This window comes from Rhipicephalus sanguineus, chromosome 1 (assembly GCF_013339695.2).
Source record: "Rhipicephalus sanguineus isolate Rsan-2018 chromosome 1, BIME_Rsan_1.4, whole genome shotgun sequence".
Lineage (NCBI taxonomy): Eukaryota > Metazoa > Arthropoda > Arachnida > Ixodida > Ixodidae > Rhipicephalus > Rhipicephalus sanguineus.
In genome coordinates, this window is record NC_051176.1 from 156,146,341 (window position 1) to 156,165,228 (window position 18,888).

At 43.4% G+C, this 18,888-nt stretch overlaps 1 protein-coding gene across 4 annotated transcripts in view; it reads left to right on the plus strand.

Annotated features, from left to right (window-relative positions):
* The window catches only part of LOC119400763 (spectrin alpha chain), a 94,704-nt gene that overhangs the window by 52,599 nt on the left and 23,217 nt on the right, over positions 1-18,888 (plus strand). For all 4 annotated transcript variants that reach the window (XM_037667728.2, XM_049417318.1, XM_049417321.1 and 1 more), the window contains 6 exons: positions 1,103-1,251; positions 2,237-2,426; positions 4,442-4,545; positions 7,691-7,853; positions 12,402-12,671; positions 16,859-17,172. In XM_037667728.2, coding sequence (XP_037523656.1) covers positions 1,103-1,251; positions 2,237-2,426; positions 4,442-4,545; positions 7,691-7,853; positions 12,402-12,671; positions 16,859-17,172 — 1,190 coding nt within the window. The remainder of the gene's footprint in view (positions 1-1,102; positions 1,252-2,236; positions 2,427-4,441; positions 4,546-7,690; positions 7,854-12,401; positions 12,672-16,858; positions 17,173-18,888) is intronic.

Here is an 18,888-nt window from a genome sequence, read left to right on the forward strand (position 1 = left end):
TCTGAAATGCGCTTAATGTTTACAGGGACACTAGCAGTAAATAAATCCAGTTAAAGTCACAGATTGTGGTTCTAGAAATTCTCTGCATTTGTGAGCAAAAATATTAATGAATTGTTGGTAACAGAAAAGTTAACGATGGCACAACTTTAGATCTATGTATTAAAAACTTTCATGAGTGGCCCATATGCACATTGTCTGTTCTGCATCAGCTTATCAAAAAAAATCCTGCATTACACCAATTATTTTGGAGCTTATGTTCTGCTGCCCATTACAGAGTGCAGTGCAATCAAAGCAACACACTCCCATAACTACTGTTCATAGACCAGTGCTAAAAGCATCAGTGTGACCTTCTATGCTAAGTGGCCATGAGCTTGAAACATGCCCACCGCTTTAAAACCATGTCACATAGTATTGCAATTCTGATATTACGTTTTAAATATCTGCAGTTTTTGTGAATGTAGTTCAGGAATGAAAATTTAGCTATTTGATACAAATAACTTGGGTATATGAAAAGGAAACTAAGTATGGTTGTTCACAGCTGGATTAAGATCATGCTTTGTATAATCATTTATATTGGTATGTACACTAAGATGTACCCCAACTCTGGGACTTGTTCACCCACATTGTCTCTGCTGGAATGCAGCACCTACTTCAGAGCTTTTGATTCCAGCCCAGATTAGATCCATTAACATTTCCGTGGCCTTTATTGGCTGGTGGAAAGGTGGAGACACAGTATGAGTTGCTATGTGTAATTTTTGGTTGGCTCTACAATTTCAAAGTAAAAATGTTCAAAGTGGCAGTTGTTGGCACCAAAATTTCAAAAGTTAGAAGGCGTCATAAATGCAGAACCAGTCGCGTTTTTTTAATTTTCTCATTTGCTTAGTGGGCAAGAGTGCCACAGTCATTTTTTAACTGCAATCTATGGCTTTAGTTGGAGTTAATATTTGTCATATGTGCCCCTATGAAATTTTAATGAAATTTAGGGTAGCTTTTCGTTTTTTCAATCTAGCATTTTTGTTGACAAAGGTAGCTTCTGCTCATGTTTTTGTTGTTTGGCCAACTAAACTCCTACAGCAACATCTGAAGAAAATAATTTCTGCAGGAGCACCGCACCGAAATAGATGCTCGGGCCGGAACATTCCAGGCCTTCGAGATGTTTGGACAGCAACTGCTTCAGAATGGCCACTATGCGAGTGCTGAGATTCAGCAGAAACTTGACATGATGACTGAAGCTCGCAAGGAGTTAGAAAAGTAAGTAGCTCCTCCAGAAAGGCTTTTGTTTTGCAAAGGGGTTAAAATTGCAGGTTACAAGCAGCAGTAGTAATTACAGCAGATCTTGGTTACACATTCACACATACATATACACATGTGGGTATATACACGGCGTCCCAGCTAACTCCGACAAAGATTAGAAAAAAAGAATAGTGATAGAAAAATTGTTCCAGCGGCATATTAGTGGTAGTCGTGTGTACTTGCATCAGAGGTTGTGATTTAAAAGCAAAGGAAACAGTTATGGCATACATACGACTGTCAATTGGCATGCTCCTCTCAAGGTATGCCGAGTACGGCATAAGACATTGTTACGTCAGCAGATGCCGACACTTATTTCACCGCCAGGTAGGTCGTGAAGCCTATAGAACGATTTCACATGATGAAGCCCTGTATGATAGAGCAATAAATGAATACAGTAGTGTATCCTTCAAAGTTTGCTTGAGTAGCAGCACACAAGTATGCATCTATTTCATAATTCGCCAGTTTCATGGGCTTTTGTTTTTGTTCTAGGAAAAGACAAGCAGGCAGATTTCAGCACAAAATAAATGCTTGATTTCGAGGCTATTTGCTGTGGCCTACTACATAAAATAGATATTTTAGCGATTCAAGCAATAATTAAAAAAGTTGTATAGTTAAAATTAATTACTTAGCACTTCGTGATGAAAATTACTAATTGCAAGTACACAGACTACCGTTAATTTGCAGTTGGTACGATTTTTTCTAGAGCCTCTGGCTTCCTTTTTTTTTTTTCAATTTTGGTCAGTGTTAGCTTGGACATCCTGCGTATACAATATGCATACCTGCACACTGCTAAAAAATATCGTTTCTATGGATAATAAAGTAATAGTGAATGTTTGGGGATGCTCAGTGATATGATTTATATTCATGTAACATTTCACTGACCTTTGTCTCATCCTTGCCAAGGTGAAGGAAAACACTTTCTGTTCTTTTTTTGTTTGTTTAGAGCTTGGATTGCACGACGAGTCAAGGTGGACCAATGTTTGGATCTGCAACTCTTTTACCGGGATTGTGAGCAAGCTGAGAATTGGATGGCCAGCCGTGAAGCCTTCTTGGGATCCGATGATATGGGTGGAGACAATGTGGAAGCCCTGATAAAGAAACATGAAGACTTTGATAAGGCCATTAGTGCTCAGGTGAAGCTCTCTTCACTTAAGGCTAGAACTGCAGTAACGTTGCTAGGATGCTCAAACTTCTGTCTCTCTATGTTCACTTTTTGAGTTTGGGCTTATAATCTTTACTCATAGTGGTATTTATTCATTGTTATCAGTCCTATCACAACTGTAGGGTTATGACACAACCTGGTAGTGACAGTTTTTTTTTAAACATCTTTCAAGGGGTTGGAAAGAAGTGTGTAAATAATGTATTCCAGTCAGTTTTGCTATTTCACCTGTTATTTCATAATAGGGCCGGTATAATTCAGCAATGCCTTTCACTCAATCCTATACCTCTTTTATCATCCGCCAGTCACAATCAGCTGACCCCATTGATAATGTCGGCTAAGTGCAGTGCTTACCGCAGGCACAGCCCAAAAAGTGCAAAGTGTAATGAAAAAAGATACTAAAATAATGCAGCCCTTTTTAAGCCCTTTCACGCGCTGACGTAGCTTCATAATATTTTACCGCCAATACTGATTAGGCACAATCCAAAAATCCTGCTTGCAAGTCTCTTCAGCTTGAGTTGTTTTGTTTCACGTGGTATCATTCTGCACATTGGCCTTGCTTTGTAGTACAGTAGATCCTTGGTAATTTAACCGATAATTCAAAATGCATGATTAGTCTCATCAAAGCTGTATTTATTTGAGTTGTAAAAGAACTCCCACGAATTCACTCTGATGGCCCAAAAGTTACTTTGAACAAAAATTCTTGCACTTATGGACCGGACCATCTTTTGGGCCAAAACTTCCCATATAACACAAGTGCTTACTGGGCATGCAAAATAACATTCCCTTGACGTGAGCTTTCTTAATGAAAACGGTGCATCGTAATTTGCGCTTCACTGGGAGCAGATAAAATGTACACAGGTTGCAGTCGAGCATGAAATGAACCTACCTACGCAAAATTGCAACAGAATTTGTTCCATTACCATTGTGTGACGGCGATGACACAGCATATGTCCCCTTTGACGGCAGGCCGTAGCGAACGCCACGAATGTGGTTGCAGTTTTGCACTCTATTTAATACGGAGGCAGTTTTCGGACTCGTTTTATTGGAAAAACAAAGGGAATGTTGCATTCGAGCAACTGTCGTACCATAAACTATTCCAAAACTACTTCAATGCATTCTGTTCAATGCATTCGCCTGCATTGTAACAGCAGCACGATTTACAACAAAACATTCATTTGAGGATGCTCCATACTTAAGGCTCTGATATACTCCAGCGTAACGTCGACGCGCGCGTGCGTGCGTCACGGCGACGTTAAGTCAGCAAGAAACAGCCCTCTATAGTCCGGCGTCGGCTGACCGCCGACGCAGCCGACGGCTGCTGGCGCGCTTGGGCGTCGCTCGGCTCCGAATAGATCCTGCTGCATTTCGCGCCAGACGCGTCGGACTCGCATGTACAGGAACCTGCTTCGCAGGCTGTTTCGTCTGTTCCCGACAGGTGGTGCGGGCGTTCTTCGCTTGACTGCGCATGCGCTCCTCTAGATGCGATCGCACCAGCGCGTTGGAGCCGGCTCGACTGTAGCGGAGGCCGATTTGCGCCTGGCGTAGCGTCGTCGGCTCGGCGTGACGAAACGCAACGTCTTCGCACGCGCTCGTGTCGGACGTCGGAATATAACAGAGCCTTTAGAAACCAGTTACTGACGAATTAGACGTCATACATCCATGTAATGCTTAAAAGTAGTTCATTGCTGCTTGTTTGAGCCCCTGCACTTGACTGAAAATTCAGTGAGGATTAAAGCTTGGAAGCACTTTCTTCTTCCTGGCCAGAGCACACGTTTGGGAAAATGAGGGGAGCACTGAATTAGTTTCGTGCATAACTTCTCGCTGTGTTCAAATACAGTATGCTCATTGCCCAAAAGGAAATTGTCTTCATGATTACATAAATTCATGAGATCTTCAGCGGACATTGCACAAAGTTGGCTAACTTGCAGCATACTCTTGCCTTTGTTCATGTCGGTGTACAAACAAGGCATTTAAAATGTATTTCAGGAGGAGAAAATAGCTGCTCTGGCTGCTCTTGCTGACAAGCTGGTGAGTTCTGACCATTATGCAGCCAATGACATCAAGGACAAGAAAGATCAAGTGCTCAACAGGTAAATGGCCTTAGTGTTAAACAGCAATTACCAGTTACACCAGATCATTTTGCTAGCACTGTCAGTATGTTCAGCTATGTGCAATCATGCCTGCCATCGGGAGTTCATTGTCTCCTTCAGAGCTTAGCAAAAATGCTACCCTTGCACTGTAGCTCTTTTTTTGAGATAGTGCTAGCCTCATTTCGATATATTAAGCTTACATCGAATGCATTGTCATTTCGTGCATAGCTGCCCCTTATACCTTTAAGGAAGTGCCATATATTCTTCTGAAAAGTGTGGCACCTCATATTTATGGCAAAAATATTCAAGAAACATTATATGTCCATTGGCCCTGCCACTGCACTTTAGATGGCAGTAGCTGCTCACTATATTGGTCTGACACATGGATTTATAGAATGCTGTGTGTTGGGCTTCCTCTTGATCTGTTTGTCATTCTTACCATTGATAGCCTGTAATTAGAGGGAAGCTTGGTAACAATAACACTGAAGTTTACAATTTGCAATTACCCGACAGACTATGATTTGTCTTGTTGTGCCTTCCCCCTGGCCCAGAACAGGTGTGTGTGAATGCTCTCCACACTTCAATATTTTGGGCAGTGGGCTCTGTTTACCCACATGCAGCCTTTAATGTATGTGGGTGTACTACTTATTTTTTTTTTCATAACTTCACGTGCAATGCAATGATCATGCACAGTTTAAAGTGTTGCTTCACATTTGGACAGTGCACGTAGCTGAAGTTTCAGAAAATAAAATTTGAAGTTCACCTGAAGCCATCTGTGAACTGCACTTTGGCAGTTGAGCTGTCCCAGTGGGGAAGCAAAAAGTGAATGTGTGTTGCTGTTCACTTTGTATGGAGCTCTGTATACAAGGTAGCTTCTACCACAATTTCGGAGCTTTAGACTTAAACCTTTGAGGGCCAATTTTTTTCTGCCAGAGGTGACTCCTCGGGGTCTTTTTTTTTTGCACGTTTAATATGTTCAGAGTGAAATATCTTGAAAAAACTTGCCATAATTGTTTTAGTTTTCTTAAGGTGACAAAAAGTAATTAAGTAATTTCCGTGGGTATACGTGCATTGCTTATTCAGAAATAATAGAAATTAAAATAAGAAAATTATATTAAGGAGAAAAAAAATATGTTCATTGGAACAAATGTTTTACTGGCTAAGAAAAATGCACACAGCAAGAAAGAAAATGTACAGGCATGGTAGCATTGTTTGTACAGTGAAACCTCGTTAATACGTACCTGCCGGGAACGCAGCATAACTACGCACTAAACGGTAGTATGCATTAAACACCAAGTACAAATTTGCATCTCCTAGCGTACGCCATTGCCGCCAGCAAATAAATAGAGTGACACAGCAAATATTGCCTAAAGTACCCACCGCAAAGCCTTTTCTTTCTTTTTGCCAATGTGGAGAAAAGATCCTGGCACACTCGCACGACCGCCCGATAACGTGTAGTGGCGACGCCGAAGAGCATTTCGAAACTATTGCAGGGTCCCTGACACGCGGTCAACGCAGTGACCGACATAGCGACAGAACGGACAGTGTGATTTCTGCGGTATATGTGTGTGCGTCTAACCGCGATCTGCCACTAAACGAAAACTGACGCAGTTCCAGTGAAACGCGGTACGGCCGCGTGGAGCCGATCGTCTCCCGGCTAGTTGCGTGCAGCGCGTCGCCTACTCGGCTCACGCCGTCACTACCGGGCCGCTTGCTGTGCCGCCCGCGCGCATTTATCGTGCGAATGTTGTTCGTACCCACTTCGCTCCAGATCGTGCACAGATGCGGCGAGTAGCTTGTTCGGTTAACGCAGCGATGACGAGCTTCATGCAAGCGATGCGCGCTCCGCGATTCTCTAGCGGCCCTGGCAGCGGACGGAGGCGCGTTGGGTGGTCGCCTAATAAAAGCGTGCAGTATGGTTACAACCGCGCTACGCTTGCTTTATCGTACACGTGCGTTTAGTGTGATAGCGTCAATGCAGCGAGGTTTCTCGGCGCCCGCGACCCGCAACGCTAACTACGCAACAGCGATCTGCTTTCGCTTTAAGCGGTGTGCGCCTGATGACGGCTTAGTAGCGTTTGCTGTCGGGCTAGTTCGTACATGGCTGCTGAAGTTCTTCGACCCTGCCCGAGCATTTGTGCCATTAATTCAACTTCAGCCTTGAAGACGGCCGCGCACAACGAAGCGGCAGCGATCGGCGGCCCAGCGCGTTCAGGTTGTCGCCTAATAAAAGCGTGCAGTAGGCTTAAAAGTAGCGCTGCGCCGCACGCGTGCCCGAGCAGATAGCTGAAGATACTTATTGTGATAAGGTTGTCGGCGATAAGTCATGTCGGCGCGTTCGTCGGTGGCCGCCACCGCGCCTTCGTTCTTTCCCGATGCTTAACCGCAGAGGCGTCGCCGCAATCGCGCGGAAGTCGGAATCGGGGATCGACTGATCTGCGCACTTCTCAAAAAGGACGAAGAGCGGCACATTCTGGCGTCTGGAAGCTGAGCGGCACAGTAAAATTTTATGGCACAAAAAGTTATCGCGGTACGCAGGGTACGCACTAACCGGTAGGCATAGGGCGAACCACTACGGCTTAAGCGGTCAGCGAATGCATTGGGCTCTATGGGACTCGGTCGGGGATTTGTCGCAACTACGTTTTAACCGTTAGTATGTTTAAAGCGGGTACGTATTAACGAGGTTTGACTGTATATACCAACGCTCTCCTGTGAACAGCTGAAATCGCACCCCTATGAGCTACTATCACGCGGTAACCTTTTAAGAGATCATAAAGTAAATAGACATCAGTTATTGTGAGCGCAACAAACCAAAATCCCCTGCAAAACAAACCCAAACATACTGCCATGTGCTCGCGGACATTTGCGAGCAATAGCCACTGCGCAGGCCTGAACAAACCTTGGAATGTAAACCAAAGGTCAACGGTGCAAGGAAAGAATTCCATGCATCCCTGCAAGGTGACAGCACTTGACGGGCAAAAAAAAGAGATGAAAAAGTGGCATGTGTTTCAAACATATAAATGGCACCATACTTGTACGACATCGACCGTTTGGGCTTGTTCGTGGCGCCCTCCATATATGTAATTGGGCCTAAGAAGGTTCAGTATTGTGCATCATAAAATGTACTTATGAAATCTTTTTACAGATGGAAGCACCTCAAGGAAGCCTTGATTGAGAAGCGATCTAAGCTTGGAGAGTCTCAGACCCTGCAACAATTCAGCAGAGATGCTGATGAGATCGAAAATTGGATTGCGGAGAAACTGCAGATGGCAATGGATGAATCCTACAAGGACCCAGCTAACATTCAGGTGAGCTTTGAACTTGGCGTGTCGTGCTAATGACAAAGAAAGCCACGTATATAGGATGCTCACTAATGATTACATCAGTTTCTACAAAGGCTCTTGCTAGTAATAGAACGAAGGGTAGGATTCATAATTCATAAGAACAAAAGGGGAAACAGCTGTGAAATTTACAACACTAATGGAAGGGTAAGAAAATAGTGCCAAGTGTGGGCACTGTCTAGCCATTGCAAATAAATAAAAGTGTGAGATCGCAGTGCTCAATTAGGTGTGTGAAAGGTCACTCTGTAAACTCTGGTAGTTTCATTGCAAAAGTAGGGAAAAGGTGGCCTCAAGGCTGGACAATTAGGTGGCTATGGTATTCACTCTAGAAATTTTAGAGATTAATTACAAGGATGTGAAGTTTGGCTAGTTGGCATGTGTCAAGCCTAGCCAAGCTATAGTGCTCCAGACCCCTCGTTAAAAAGGTAGCCTAAAGCAGCTTGTGGAAAATGGGAGATGGACGCTTCTTCTCATCCTTTTTTCTGTGTGGCTCATTTGCACGCTGCCACCTTCACCATGAATCAATACTAGCATGCCCACCTCTTACATCCTTTCAAGTTAAATGGGAAAAGGCCTTGTGACCTTCACAGTGTGACAAAGGTGGCACTGTGCTAAAAGCACGTATTCATCCAAAAACCTCATATGCTAACCTTCTGCACCTGTTTAGCATTTTAGCAACAGTAGGCAAAGAGATGCAAGCATTACGGGGCACTAAATATCACCAGTTTATTCTAGGGAAGTTTGAACAGGCATATATACCAAACACTCTAGCATCACTCCTGCTCAAAATATCACACTAGTGCTAATAAAAATGCTCTGTCTTATCAGTCGAGGATTCTCAAAGCTCTCTCTCTTTGGGGTACCCCACCAGCATTCCCTGAGTGCCACGGGACTCCTCCCCTTTCCTTCTGTCAATGTGCTTATGCATGGACTCACAATTGCTGCATTACATTTGGCTGAGTGGTTACGCACAGTATATGATGTAGAGATGAGAGTAGAAAGGTGCATGAATTACTGGATCACCTACAAGATAATCTTTGTGTTGCTCCACACTACCTATTATTCAACCCCAGGTTGCCTATTGTGCATTTCAGCCCTCATTACATCGTAGTTGCAGTTGGAAACTGCATTGAGTGAACCTTTTTTTGTGTGATTAAGGTGGGGATGTTTTAAAAATTATCATTCTTTGTGCACCCATAGTCATCTTGGTGGGTTTCATGCGATCAACATGTTTAAATAAAATTAAACCTTATTGAACGGAACTCACATTTGAGCTATTTAAACTTCATCTTTGGTAATGACACAAGACAGACAAAGACAAAGTGTAAGAAGTGGCAGACAGGCGCAGTCCCATCACTTATCATTTCCGCCCTTGTCTGTCTTGTGGTGTTATTCAGGATTTAAAATTGCACCAGAAACTCAGTCATCAGCTTCACGATCATGGGAGCCATGTCAGAACTAAAAGTAGCACCTCTGCCTTAAGTAGCCTTGAACATTTAGGGTTCAGATGTTACCTTCTATTTTCTAGAGGCCATCCTTCTTGACTAAAGAACTCGGCAAGAGCACAGTCATGCAGCACGTCCCAATTATATGGCTACATTGTAGAAACTGCCCACGATAAATTGTCCTATGGGAAGCCAAGTGTTGAACATATAAGGTTGTTTAACTTTATGCACACAAATGTTGCTATGCTGAGGCTAATAGTCTGCCACACCCAGCGTACAGCTACAGTAGCCTGTATTGATACCCCATGCTTGTTTTGAAGTGTATGCTGCACATTTTTGTTTACCACATTGTAGAAACCATTGAAGTGTGGTAGTAAACCAGCCTCTATCGAAACTGTGCTGTGCCTGCACAGATAAACACTCCTGCACTGATAGTCTCATGTGAACATGCACCACATGTCCGTTAGTCACCCACTGGCACTAAGAATCAACAAGGAAGATGCTGCTAATTGTGAAGTAGCTCTCAACTTGCAAAACTTCCGTGTTGATTGCTGCTCACAAATTGTCCTACACATGAAAAAGGCCCAGTAGGCACACTGTGGACCCTTAAATTGCACAGTAATGAGTGACAGGCTAGCATGTTGCTTCCCCATAGGTTGCTTATAATGACCAGCGAATTATGCATATGGTAAGCCGGGTCTTTGAGAATACAACATGCATTACTAAACTTTGTCGTCATACTGAGAAGTTGTGGAAATGAGGGAAAACGGATTTCGATGCTTCCCTATTGCACATCTTAAGATTCAGCTTGTGAAACCTTGAAATGCTATTGACTCTCTGGATTCTGTTAAATTCAATTTGTGAGGGAGAGATAAAAACAAGAGATGAAAGGCAGCGAGATTAACCAGTTCAAGTCTGGTTGTTGGCTACTGTGCGCTGGGCCCCATTGGGATACAGTCGACGACCGATAATTCGGACTCCACGGGGAACGTAAATAAGTCCGAATTATCGAATGTCCGAAAAAACGAATGCGCCAGAAAAAAAAAATACTTTTATTGACACTTCAAGGTCCCGGTGGCCGAAAAAAGTTGTCAATGCGTTGCTGCCCGCACTTCCGCTTACGTGCAACCAAGTCCGCCTGTATCTCCGCCAGTGTGATGTGATCGCTGTACGATGACGAGCTGGTTTCGCTCGTGAAGGCAACGCGTCTGTGCGGCGCACTTAGCGGTCCCACAAAGAGGCAGCATGAATGGCGGCGCAGCGTGTTTTGGGTTCTTGCCTATTAAATGCGTGCACTACGCATGCAACTGCCCCAGGCCACATGCACTATCGAGCAGTTGACTGAAGATGCTTATTGTAAGGCTCGTCAGCGATTGAGCCGTACTGTCGCGTTTGCCACCTGCCACCATCACGCCTCCGTGCATTTCCACTGCTTATCCGTAAAGACATCGCCGCACGGCGCCGTGATAGCGGCCCCTTTGAATTTCCGGTCCGCTTCACTCCATAACACTTCGGCATCGCGACAAAGCTGACTTTCGGACTCTGCTACTGTCGCAAACAGGCCGAATCGCGAAAGCGCTGGTTCGAACCTACGAGATGATAGACGCGGCAGAGATGCGGGCTTCAATTATTGCCTTTCGAACCTGCAATTTGGGCAGAAAGTCCGAAAAATCGGACGCCGAAGAGTTTTAGCGTCCGAAATTTCTGACGTTCTTGACCACTGACGTCTATGGGGCTGGTGACGGTGCCGCGAAAGCGTCCGAATTTTCGAGCATGTCCGGAAAATCGGGCGTCCGAAAAATCGGCAGTTGAATGTATCTGCCGCCTTTCGTTGTCGTCGGCGCGGCCTTTGGCGCTGGCTGTGAGGGCACCGTTGGCACCATTTAACTCAGATCTTTTGAGACAGCAGAGCGTAAAATAAAGCAAGTTTCAAGATAAAAATGAACGCGCGCGCAGAACGCTTTACCGCAGACGCATTCGACAAAATGGCGGCGATAGCAGCGCAGCGCGGGGATACAGGAACCGGAATGTAGGATGTTCGCGATGTCGATACGATTTCCCACAGTTGACCAGTGCCTCCAAGATCAGCATTTCCAATCCCAAATCTGAGGCATAAAGTAGCGATCGAAATAGAGCCTCATAGATCTCCAATTAGCTTTCATTTTGATTTCTGAGGCCATACTTTGTATGGTACGGGTGCCGGAGGAGATAATGGCTGGCGATTCGGCGTGCGCGACAGTCTCGGACAGGGTCCGGATTATCGAATGTAGATCTCGCAGCTGTCCGAAATATCGGTCGTCTTTACACATTACTTCTATGGGATCATCGGCGATGCCGCGCGACTGTCCGAATTATCGAGCATGTCCGAATTATCGGTGTCCGATTTATCGGTCGGCGACTGTAATTGTAAGTTCAAGGCTTGGTGATATCATTTTACTTTATGTTCAAAATGGGTCAGAACATTTCTTGTCACTTAAAATGGCAGTGGGGAATTTGTGGAAAGGAATGATGTCATTCGATGGGGCAGTTAGGTACACAGGTTTCCCTATAGTTTGTTGGGGTATGTGAGCATTTACAAATCAGAGAAAGATTGAAAGCACTCATGAGCCCTTCCTTTTTATTGTAGGTGTCTATTTATCTGGAACTAAAAGAGCATTGGTGAATTCTGCAAAGCTATCCAAGAAGTGGTACCTACATTGTGCCTGGCAAGATCTTTCCCAGTTACCTAGCTAAAGGGTCACATCTAGCTATAGTCGGTCACATCAGTTCCACATTGAAGAAAAATTGTTGAGGGGTATCATATTGCCTCATGCATCTAGAAGTGCTGTCACTGTGCTAATTGGATGCATATTAGTAATTTACTTAATGCACTGCTTTGATGTGTAGGACACCTTCTGCCTGTGTCCTGTGTTTTCAGCTCCAAATCAGCACATTAATAAAATCAAGAACCTCAAGCATCCCTGCTGCAATAGTCAGCTAATAGCAATGTTTACAATAGATTCAGCATTACCGACGTAACACATTTATGGGGTCAGCGCTTCTCATTTTTGATTGATTTTTCACGATGCAGAGCAAGCACAAGAAACATCAAGCATTTGAAGCAGAGCTGGCTGCCAATGCTGACCGTATCCAAGCCGTGCTTGCCATGGGTCAAAACCTCATTGACAAGCGCAAGTGTGCTGGCTCTGAAGATGCTGTGCAAGCGCGCCTTGGTTCAATTGCTGACCAATGGGAACACTTGACTACAAAGTCATCTGAGAAGAGCATGAAGCTCAAGGAGGCCAACAAACAGAGAACATTCAATGCTGCTGTCAAGGACATTGACTTCTGGCTTGGAGAGGTAAGTATCATGAAAGATGGAACTGTGTCTACTAGTACTTCAGACTTTCCAGATTTTGAAATTGTTTACTTGATTTGAAATTTTGTTTATTATATGAGCACTAGAAGTTTCTAGTGTTCACTGATTTGAAGATGCTTTACAAGCAATAATTAATGCATCATAGTATTTGGAAAATATGTTGCATATTTGAAAAATGGTGAAAAGTAGAGGGCATGACATAAAGCATTTTGCCATAGATTTTGGAGGCATGTTTGTCAGAAGTGTTGCTAAGTATGTTGTTTATACTAAAATTACGATTACTGCATCACTGCTTGGTGTCATTCATGCATTTGGAATGTTCATTAAACAGGGTGATTCCACGAGAGATCGAACATGCCTGTCCGGTCGCAATTTTTGTTTTGCCTGGGTTTTTTATATGTTATGTGGGCACATTCAAAGTGCACGGAAACGCTCCCAGCGCACCCAAAAAATATTTGAAGGTGGCGGCGCATGCCTCCTGTTTTTGCTCACTGCATTGTTTTCGGATTTCACGGCCGAATTTAGCGCGAACTATAAATGATGTGTCGAAAATTTCTTTTGCTGGTTTTAATACGCACTACTGTGAATTACATCCACGCTTTTTTTATGCCGTCCTCATTAAGAAGAAAATGTGAAAAAATGGCAAACACGGCCGAAATCAAAAAAGGGCCCTAAGTTTGGGGCGCCTTGGCGCCTTTACTATTTCAAACAGAAACTTGAAAACAGTGTCAACTATAGAAAAGAGCCTTTGCAACATTTATACAGAAGATAATTTTCCTACGGGCAACGCAAAAAAAGAAAAAAATAGTTAAAGAAGCGAGTTTTTTCAAAAAAGTACATTTTCAAAAAATAAAATAAAAAAAACTCCGGTCTCAATTTTGACGGCAATTTTTTATCGAAGAGCGCTTATGTCAATGAACATACGGTTTTAATATCATATGTCCTCATTTGCTTTGTTTACGAGATATAACTGGCCAAAGTGACCCTTGCTGTGAGTGCTCACTTCAGGGCGACTGATGGTTGTTAATAGCTTGCATTGTGCGTAAATTGCAGTTTTAATTATTCTGCTGCAGCAAAACCTTGCTCTGGTGGCTTTTCGTCAAGAAAAATGTGTTCTCAGATTTTATTTGGTTCTACCGTGTGCGAAAGTGGGCTGCTGCCGCCCTCTAAAGGGTGATTCCACGAGAGATGGAACATGCCTGTCCGGTCGATATTTTTGTTTTGCCTGGGTTTTTTATATGTTATGTGGGCACATTCAAAGTGCACGGAACCCAAAATTTTATTTCCAAGAAATGCTCCCAGCGTGCCAAAAAAGTATTTGAAGGTGGCGGCGCAGACCTCCTGTTTTTGTTCACTGCAATGTTTTGGGATTTCACGGCCGAATTTAGCGCGAACTATAAACGATGTGTCGAAAATTTTCTTGTTGGTTTTAATACGGATTACTGTGAATTACATCCATGCTTTTTTCCAAGTATTTCAAGGAGCCTTTGCAACATTTATGCGGAAGATCGTTTTCCTACAGGCAGCGCGAAATAAGAAGAAAATAGTTAAAGAAGCGAGTTTTTTTCAAAAAAGTACATTTTCGAAAAATAAAACAACTCAGGCCTCAGTTTTGACATTTTTTTGTCGAAGAGCGCTTATGTCAGTGAAAACACCATGTTAATATGTATGTCCTCATTTGCTTTGTTCACGAGATTTAACGGGCCATAATTATCCTTGCTGTGTGTGCTCACTTCAGTGCGATCGATAGTTGCCATCAGCTTGCATTGCACTTAAATCTAGTTTTAATTATTTCCTGCAGTAAAACCTTGCTCTGGTGTCTTGTCGTCAAGAAAAATGCATTCTCAAACTTTAATTATGTCTAGCGTGTGTGGGGATGGGCTTCTGCCGCTCTCTAAAGGCCGAACGCGTACGCAGTTTGCAGCTTACAACCTCAACTTACCCGCCAGTATTCGTTAATCAGAAGCACGCGAGACACCGCGAACACATGGTTTAGGTCACTTTGTCAAAACTCTCCTTGCACACAGAATAAAGCATCTGTATGCAGCGAAGGCCAACTTAATCTGTAACTAAATGCCACAATCAGCAGGCGCGCTGTTATGCAGTTGTTTTCTCACTGCCTGCTTGCTTCCCTTCCATTACATGCATTGTACGCTCTAACCATCTTCCCCATTCGACGTACATTGTGCCTAAACAACATTTGTAAAAAAGTTAGCTCAATGATTTCCGAGCCGTTTATTTCACTTCCCGCAATCACATGTTTTCGGCGTCGCAGATAACGTCTTCCTGTATCATCTCGACCTTTACCTCAGCGTTTCAGCAGCCAGAAAATGTGCGGTGCGGCATGATTAAGCCATGAGTGGCCGAAGCTTCCAAATTGATGATGTTTTGTTGCTACTTTACTTAAGTGCTTTCCCACGTCGAGGACAGCAAAGGTCATTGGTGGCACCAGACGGACATTACCCTTAGTTTTGACAATGAGTGCGGCCTACAAATTAAATATTACAGCCCAAAGCGCTTAGACACCCTTAGTCATAAAATGTTAAACCGTAAGCAGTTCTGGAAAGGCATTCATGACAGCTGCGCAGATGTGAGATAATTTGTGCGGCGCCGTTCTGTATAAACGTTTCGGCTTGCTCTAGGTCTAGCTGTTCACTACACGCGATGCGCGCGGCCCATGGCTACGTCCGATTGTTCTGTGCCGATTATTTACGCGTTCACAAAAAGAAGATTGCTGAGGAAAACGTTTTCGTTGCGCAAATTTTTTTTCTTTGCTCTTTTTGTTGTTGCCTACCTCCAGAAGCTACTGTCATAGGCTGAGGATCTTCGCGACACCTGCGAGGTCTGCTTGCATTGCTTTAGGCTCCTCAAGGAAAACCTGTCTACATCTAACCGCGATGAGGTAGACCAGGCATTCCTTCAGGAAGAAGAAGCGGCTGATATCTTGAACAGGCGCGCCCATCTTTCCTCTGATGATTGTAGGCGAGGTTGTAGGCTGCAAACTGTTTACACGTGAGCCATTTAGAGGGCGGCAGCAGCCCACTTTTGCACACGCTAGACACAAATAAAATCTGAGAACACATTTTTCTTGATGAAAAGCCACCAGAGCAAGGTTTTGCTGCAGCAGAATAAATAAAACTGTGATTTACGCACAATGCAAGCTATTAACAACCATCAGTCGCACTGAAGTGAGCACTCACAGCAAGGGTCACTTTGGCCAGTTATATCTCGTAAACAAAGCAAATGAGGACATATGATATTAAAACCGTGTGTTTATTGACATAAGCGCTCTTCGATAAAAAATTGCCGTCAAAATTGAGACCGGAGTTTTTTTTATTTTATTTTTTGAAAATGTACTTTTTTGAAAAAACTCGCTTATTTAACAATTTTTTTCTTTTTTTGCGCTGACCGTAGGAAAATGATCTTCCGCATAAATGTTGCAAAGGCGCTTTTCTATATTTGACACTGTTTTCAAGTTTCTGTTTGCAATAGTAAAGGCGCCAAGGCGCCTCAAACTTGGGACCCTTTTTTGATTTCGGCCGTGTTTGCCATTTTTTCACATTTTCTTCTTTTTGAGGACGGCATAAAAAAAGCATGGATGTAATTTACAGTAATGCGTATTAAAACCAGCAAAAGAAATTTTCGACACATCACTTATAGTTCGCGCTAAATTCGGCCGTGAAATCCGAAAACAATGCAGTGAGCAAAAACAGGAGGCATGCGCCGCCACCTTCAAATATTTTTTTGGCGCGCTGGGAGCATTTCTTGGAAATAAATTTTTCAGTTCCGTGCACTTTGAATGTGCCCACATAACATATAAAAAACCCAGGCAAAACAAAAAATGCGACCGGACAGGCATGTTCGATCTCTCGTGGAATCACCCAACAGAATAATTATGAAAATAGTAAAATTTTTTTAGTTATTGTCACTCCACCCTTAGCCTTGTAAGTTTAGTTTTCACCTCTTCAACTCATCCAGCTGTTGTAATAAATTTCCTTAAAAAGTATGTTTTAGTCATATGAAATAACCCTTTATAATTACTGCTAATGATAGCAGCTGTTACTTGGCAGTAGGCTCTGGGCTGGTGCTACAAATAGTGTACGTGTAAAGTTGTACAGATAGGTGTTCCTAGTTTCATGCACTGAGTGGTGCCTGCTATCATTATGTAGGTGGAGTCATTGCTGAAAAGCGAGGACAGCGGCAAAGACTTGGCATCAGTACAGAACCTGACCAAGAAGCACCAGTTGGTTGAAGCAGACATCTTAGCCCATGAAGACAGGGTCAAGGACCTGAATGCGCTTGCGGACTCCCTGGTCGAATCTGGCCAGTTCCATTCGGGGCCTATCCAAGAGAAACGATCGTCAATCAACGAACGTTACGAGCGGTTGCGCACATTGGCTGCCTACCGCCGCTCTCAGCTGCATGAGGCTAACACCCTGCACCAATTCTTCCGCGATATCGCAGACGAAGAGTCCTGGATCAAGTATGTTATTTGGGCCTGCTTTTGTGCACATTTTTTTTAGTTCATTTAAAGCGATTGCTTTTATATACTTTTCCTTAGCTTGAAATGGTCTAAGGCCTAGGGCTGGGGGTCGCAAATGGTATCACTGTAGGTCCAACAACCTTGTTGGGGCATGAGCCTGCCGCAGATATCTTCATGTAAAAAACACAGTTTAAATGCTTCTCAGTTCACTTCAGCTTATGCATTGAGACTTTTCCATTTAAGTCAATGGTAGTTAATTTTTACCAGTTACATTTTGTAAATGTTACACTTGAAGAAAAGCTGAAATGCTGAACAACTAAACAGTACCGTTGTTTGCTGTGTTCATGTAACATGCATCTGCTTTTTAACTTTGCTTCACTCTATAGACCCCATTACATAGAAGGGTGTTACGTGAGGGGTGGCAAGAAAAAAAAAAAATTAGAAATGGGTGTTCACAATGAAATATGGTTGACAAGAGCTTCAGAAAATGCAGATGAGCTTGTGATGGCTGTATGGCGTGCAAGTGCCATTCCAGTCTTGCTGCTCAAATAAAAACAAAAATTCTTGAAAAGTGGTGGTCCTGGCCCACATGCGTGCAGCTTGAGGTGGATGATCGGTGGGATGAGATATGTGAAGGAAGTGTGATGTACAGGGCATGATTCAGCGAGCTGTAATAAAAAAAAAACTTGGAGGACGCTTGAGCTATGTCAAGAATGAGTAAGCCTAGTACTAGCACGATTTTGTGCAGATTCCAGTTAATTTAAAACACACGTTTGATGCGGGCTCCAGATGGGAGATGCATATTCAAGTTTCGATCTGACATATTACGGTACAACCTCGTTGATACAGTTCCAAAAAAAAAACACGAAAAATAAATGTACTACACTCAAACCTCGATATAATGAATTATCGGTTATAACGAAGTAAGTGAGGAATAGTCTTGTCATATATACAGTGTTACAAATGCATATTTATAACGAATTTTTGGATATAACGAACTTATTTTCGTGTCAGATGCGACTTCGTTATAATGAGGTTTGAGCGTATCTGGGAAAAAGTACGGTCCGAATCCAGTAAAAATTGGGTCTGACAAGCCCATTTTGAAGTGCAAGGGCAAAAAACATTTCTTAAAAAAACGTAGCGGGGCTCTTCGATTTTCGAACTCCTGGCAGTCAGAGGCTAGCCGGCTTGCAGGCAAAGAGAGAAAATTCGGCGAATTGGCAATAATGATGTAAACACTTGAATAGAAATCATGTTCAGCACGCATGTCTCACGGTTTCACTGTATAAACACGGGTTACTAGGAAAAAAAAACTCTTTCATTGCGTCTTTTAGCGCTGGACATTCTCAGCCAACTCGCAAATATACACATCAGGGTTGTTCACCGACAAACGCAGAAAGTCGTGGAGGTGTTCATTGGTTTGTTGGGAGGTGCTCATCGGTTACTTGGGGAAAGGGGGTGGGTGTTCTGACGTCATGCCGGTGCCGCATAATACTGCCTTGTGGGCTGCAGTGCTGGTACTTTTATATTTTCGCTCAGCATGTTCGGGTTACCAGTGACCCACATTCTATAGGCACGGTCACGAAAGCGTTAAATTGCTCTTCCACACTGATCATGCACAAGCAATGTGAGCAGTTGTCACGTGTTGAAGTGATGAATTTATTGAAAACGTTAGAGCTGTTCAGTGATGCATTGAATCAGCTTGTCTCTTGACCT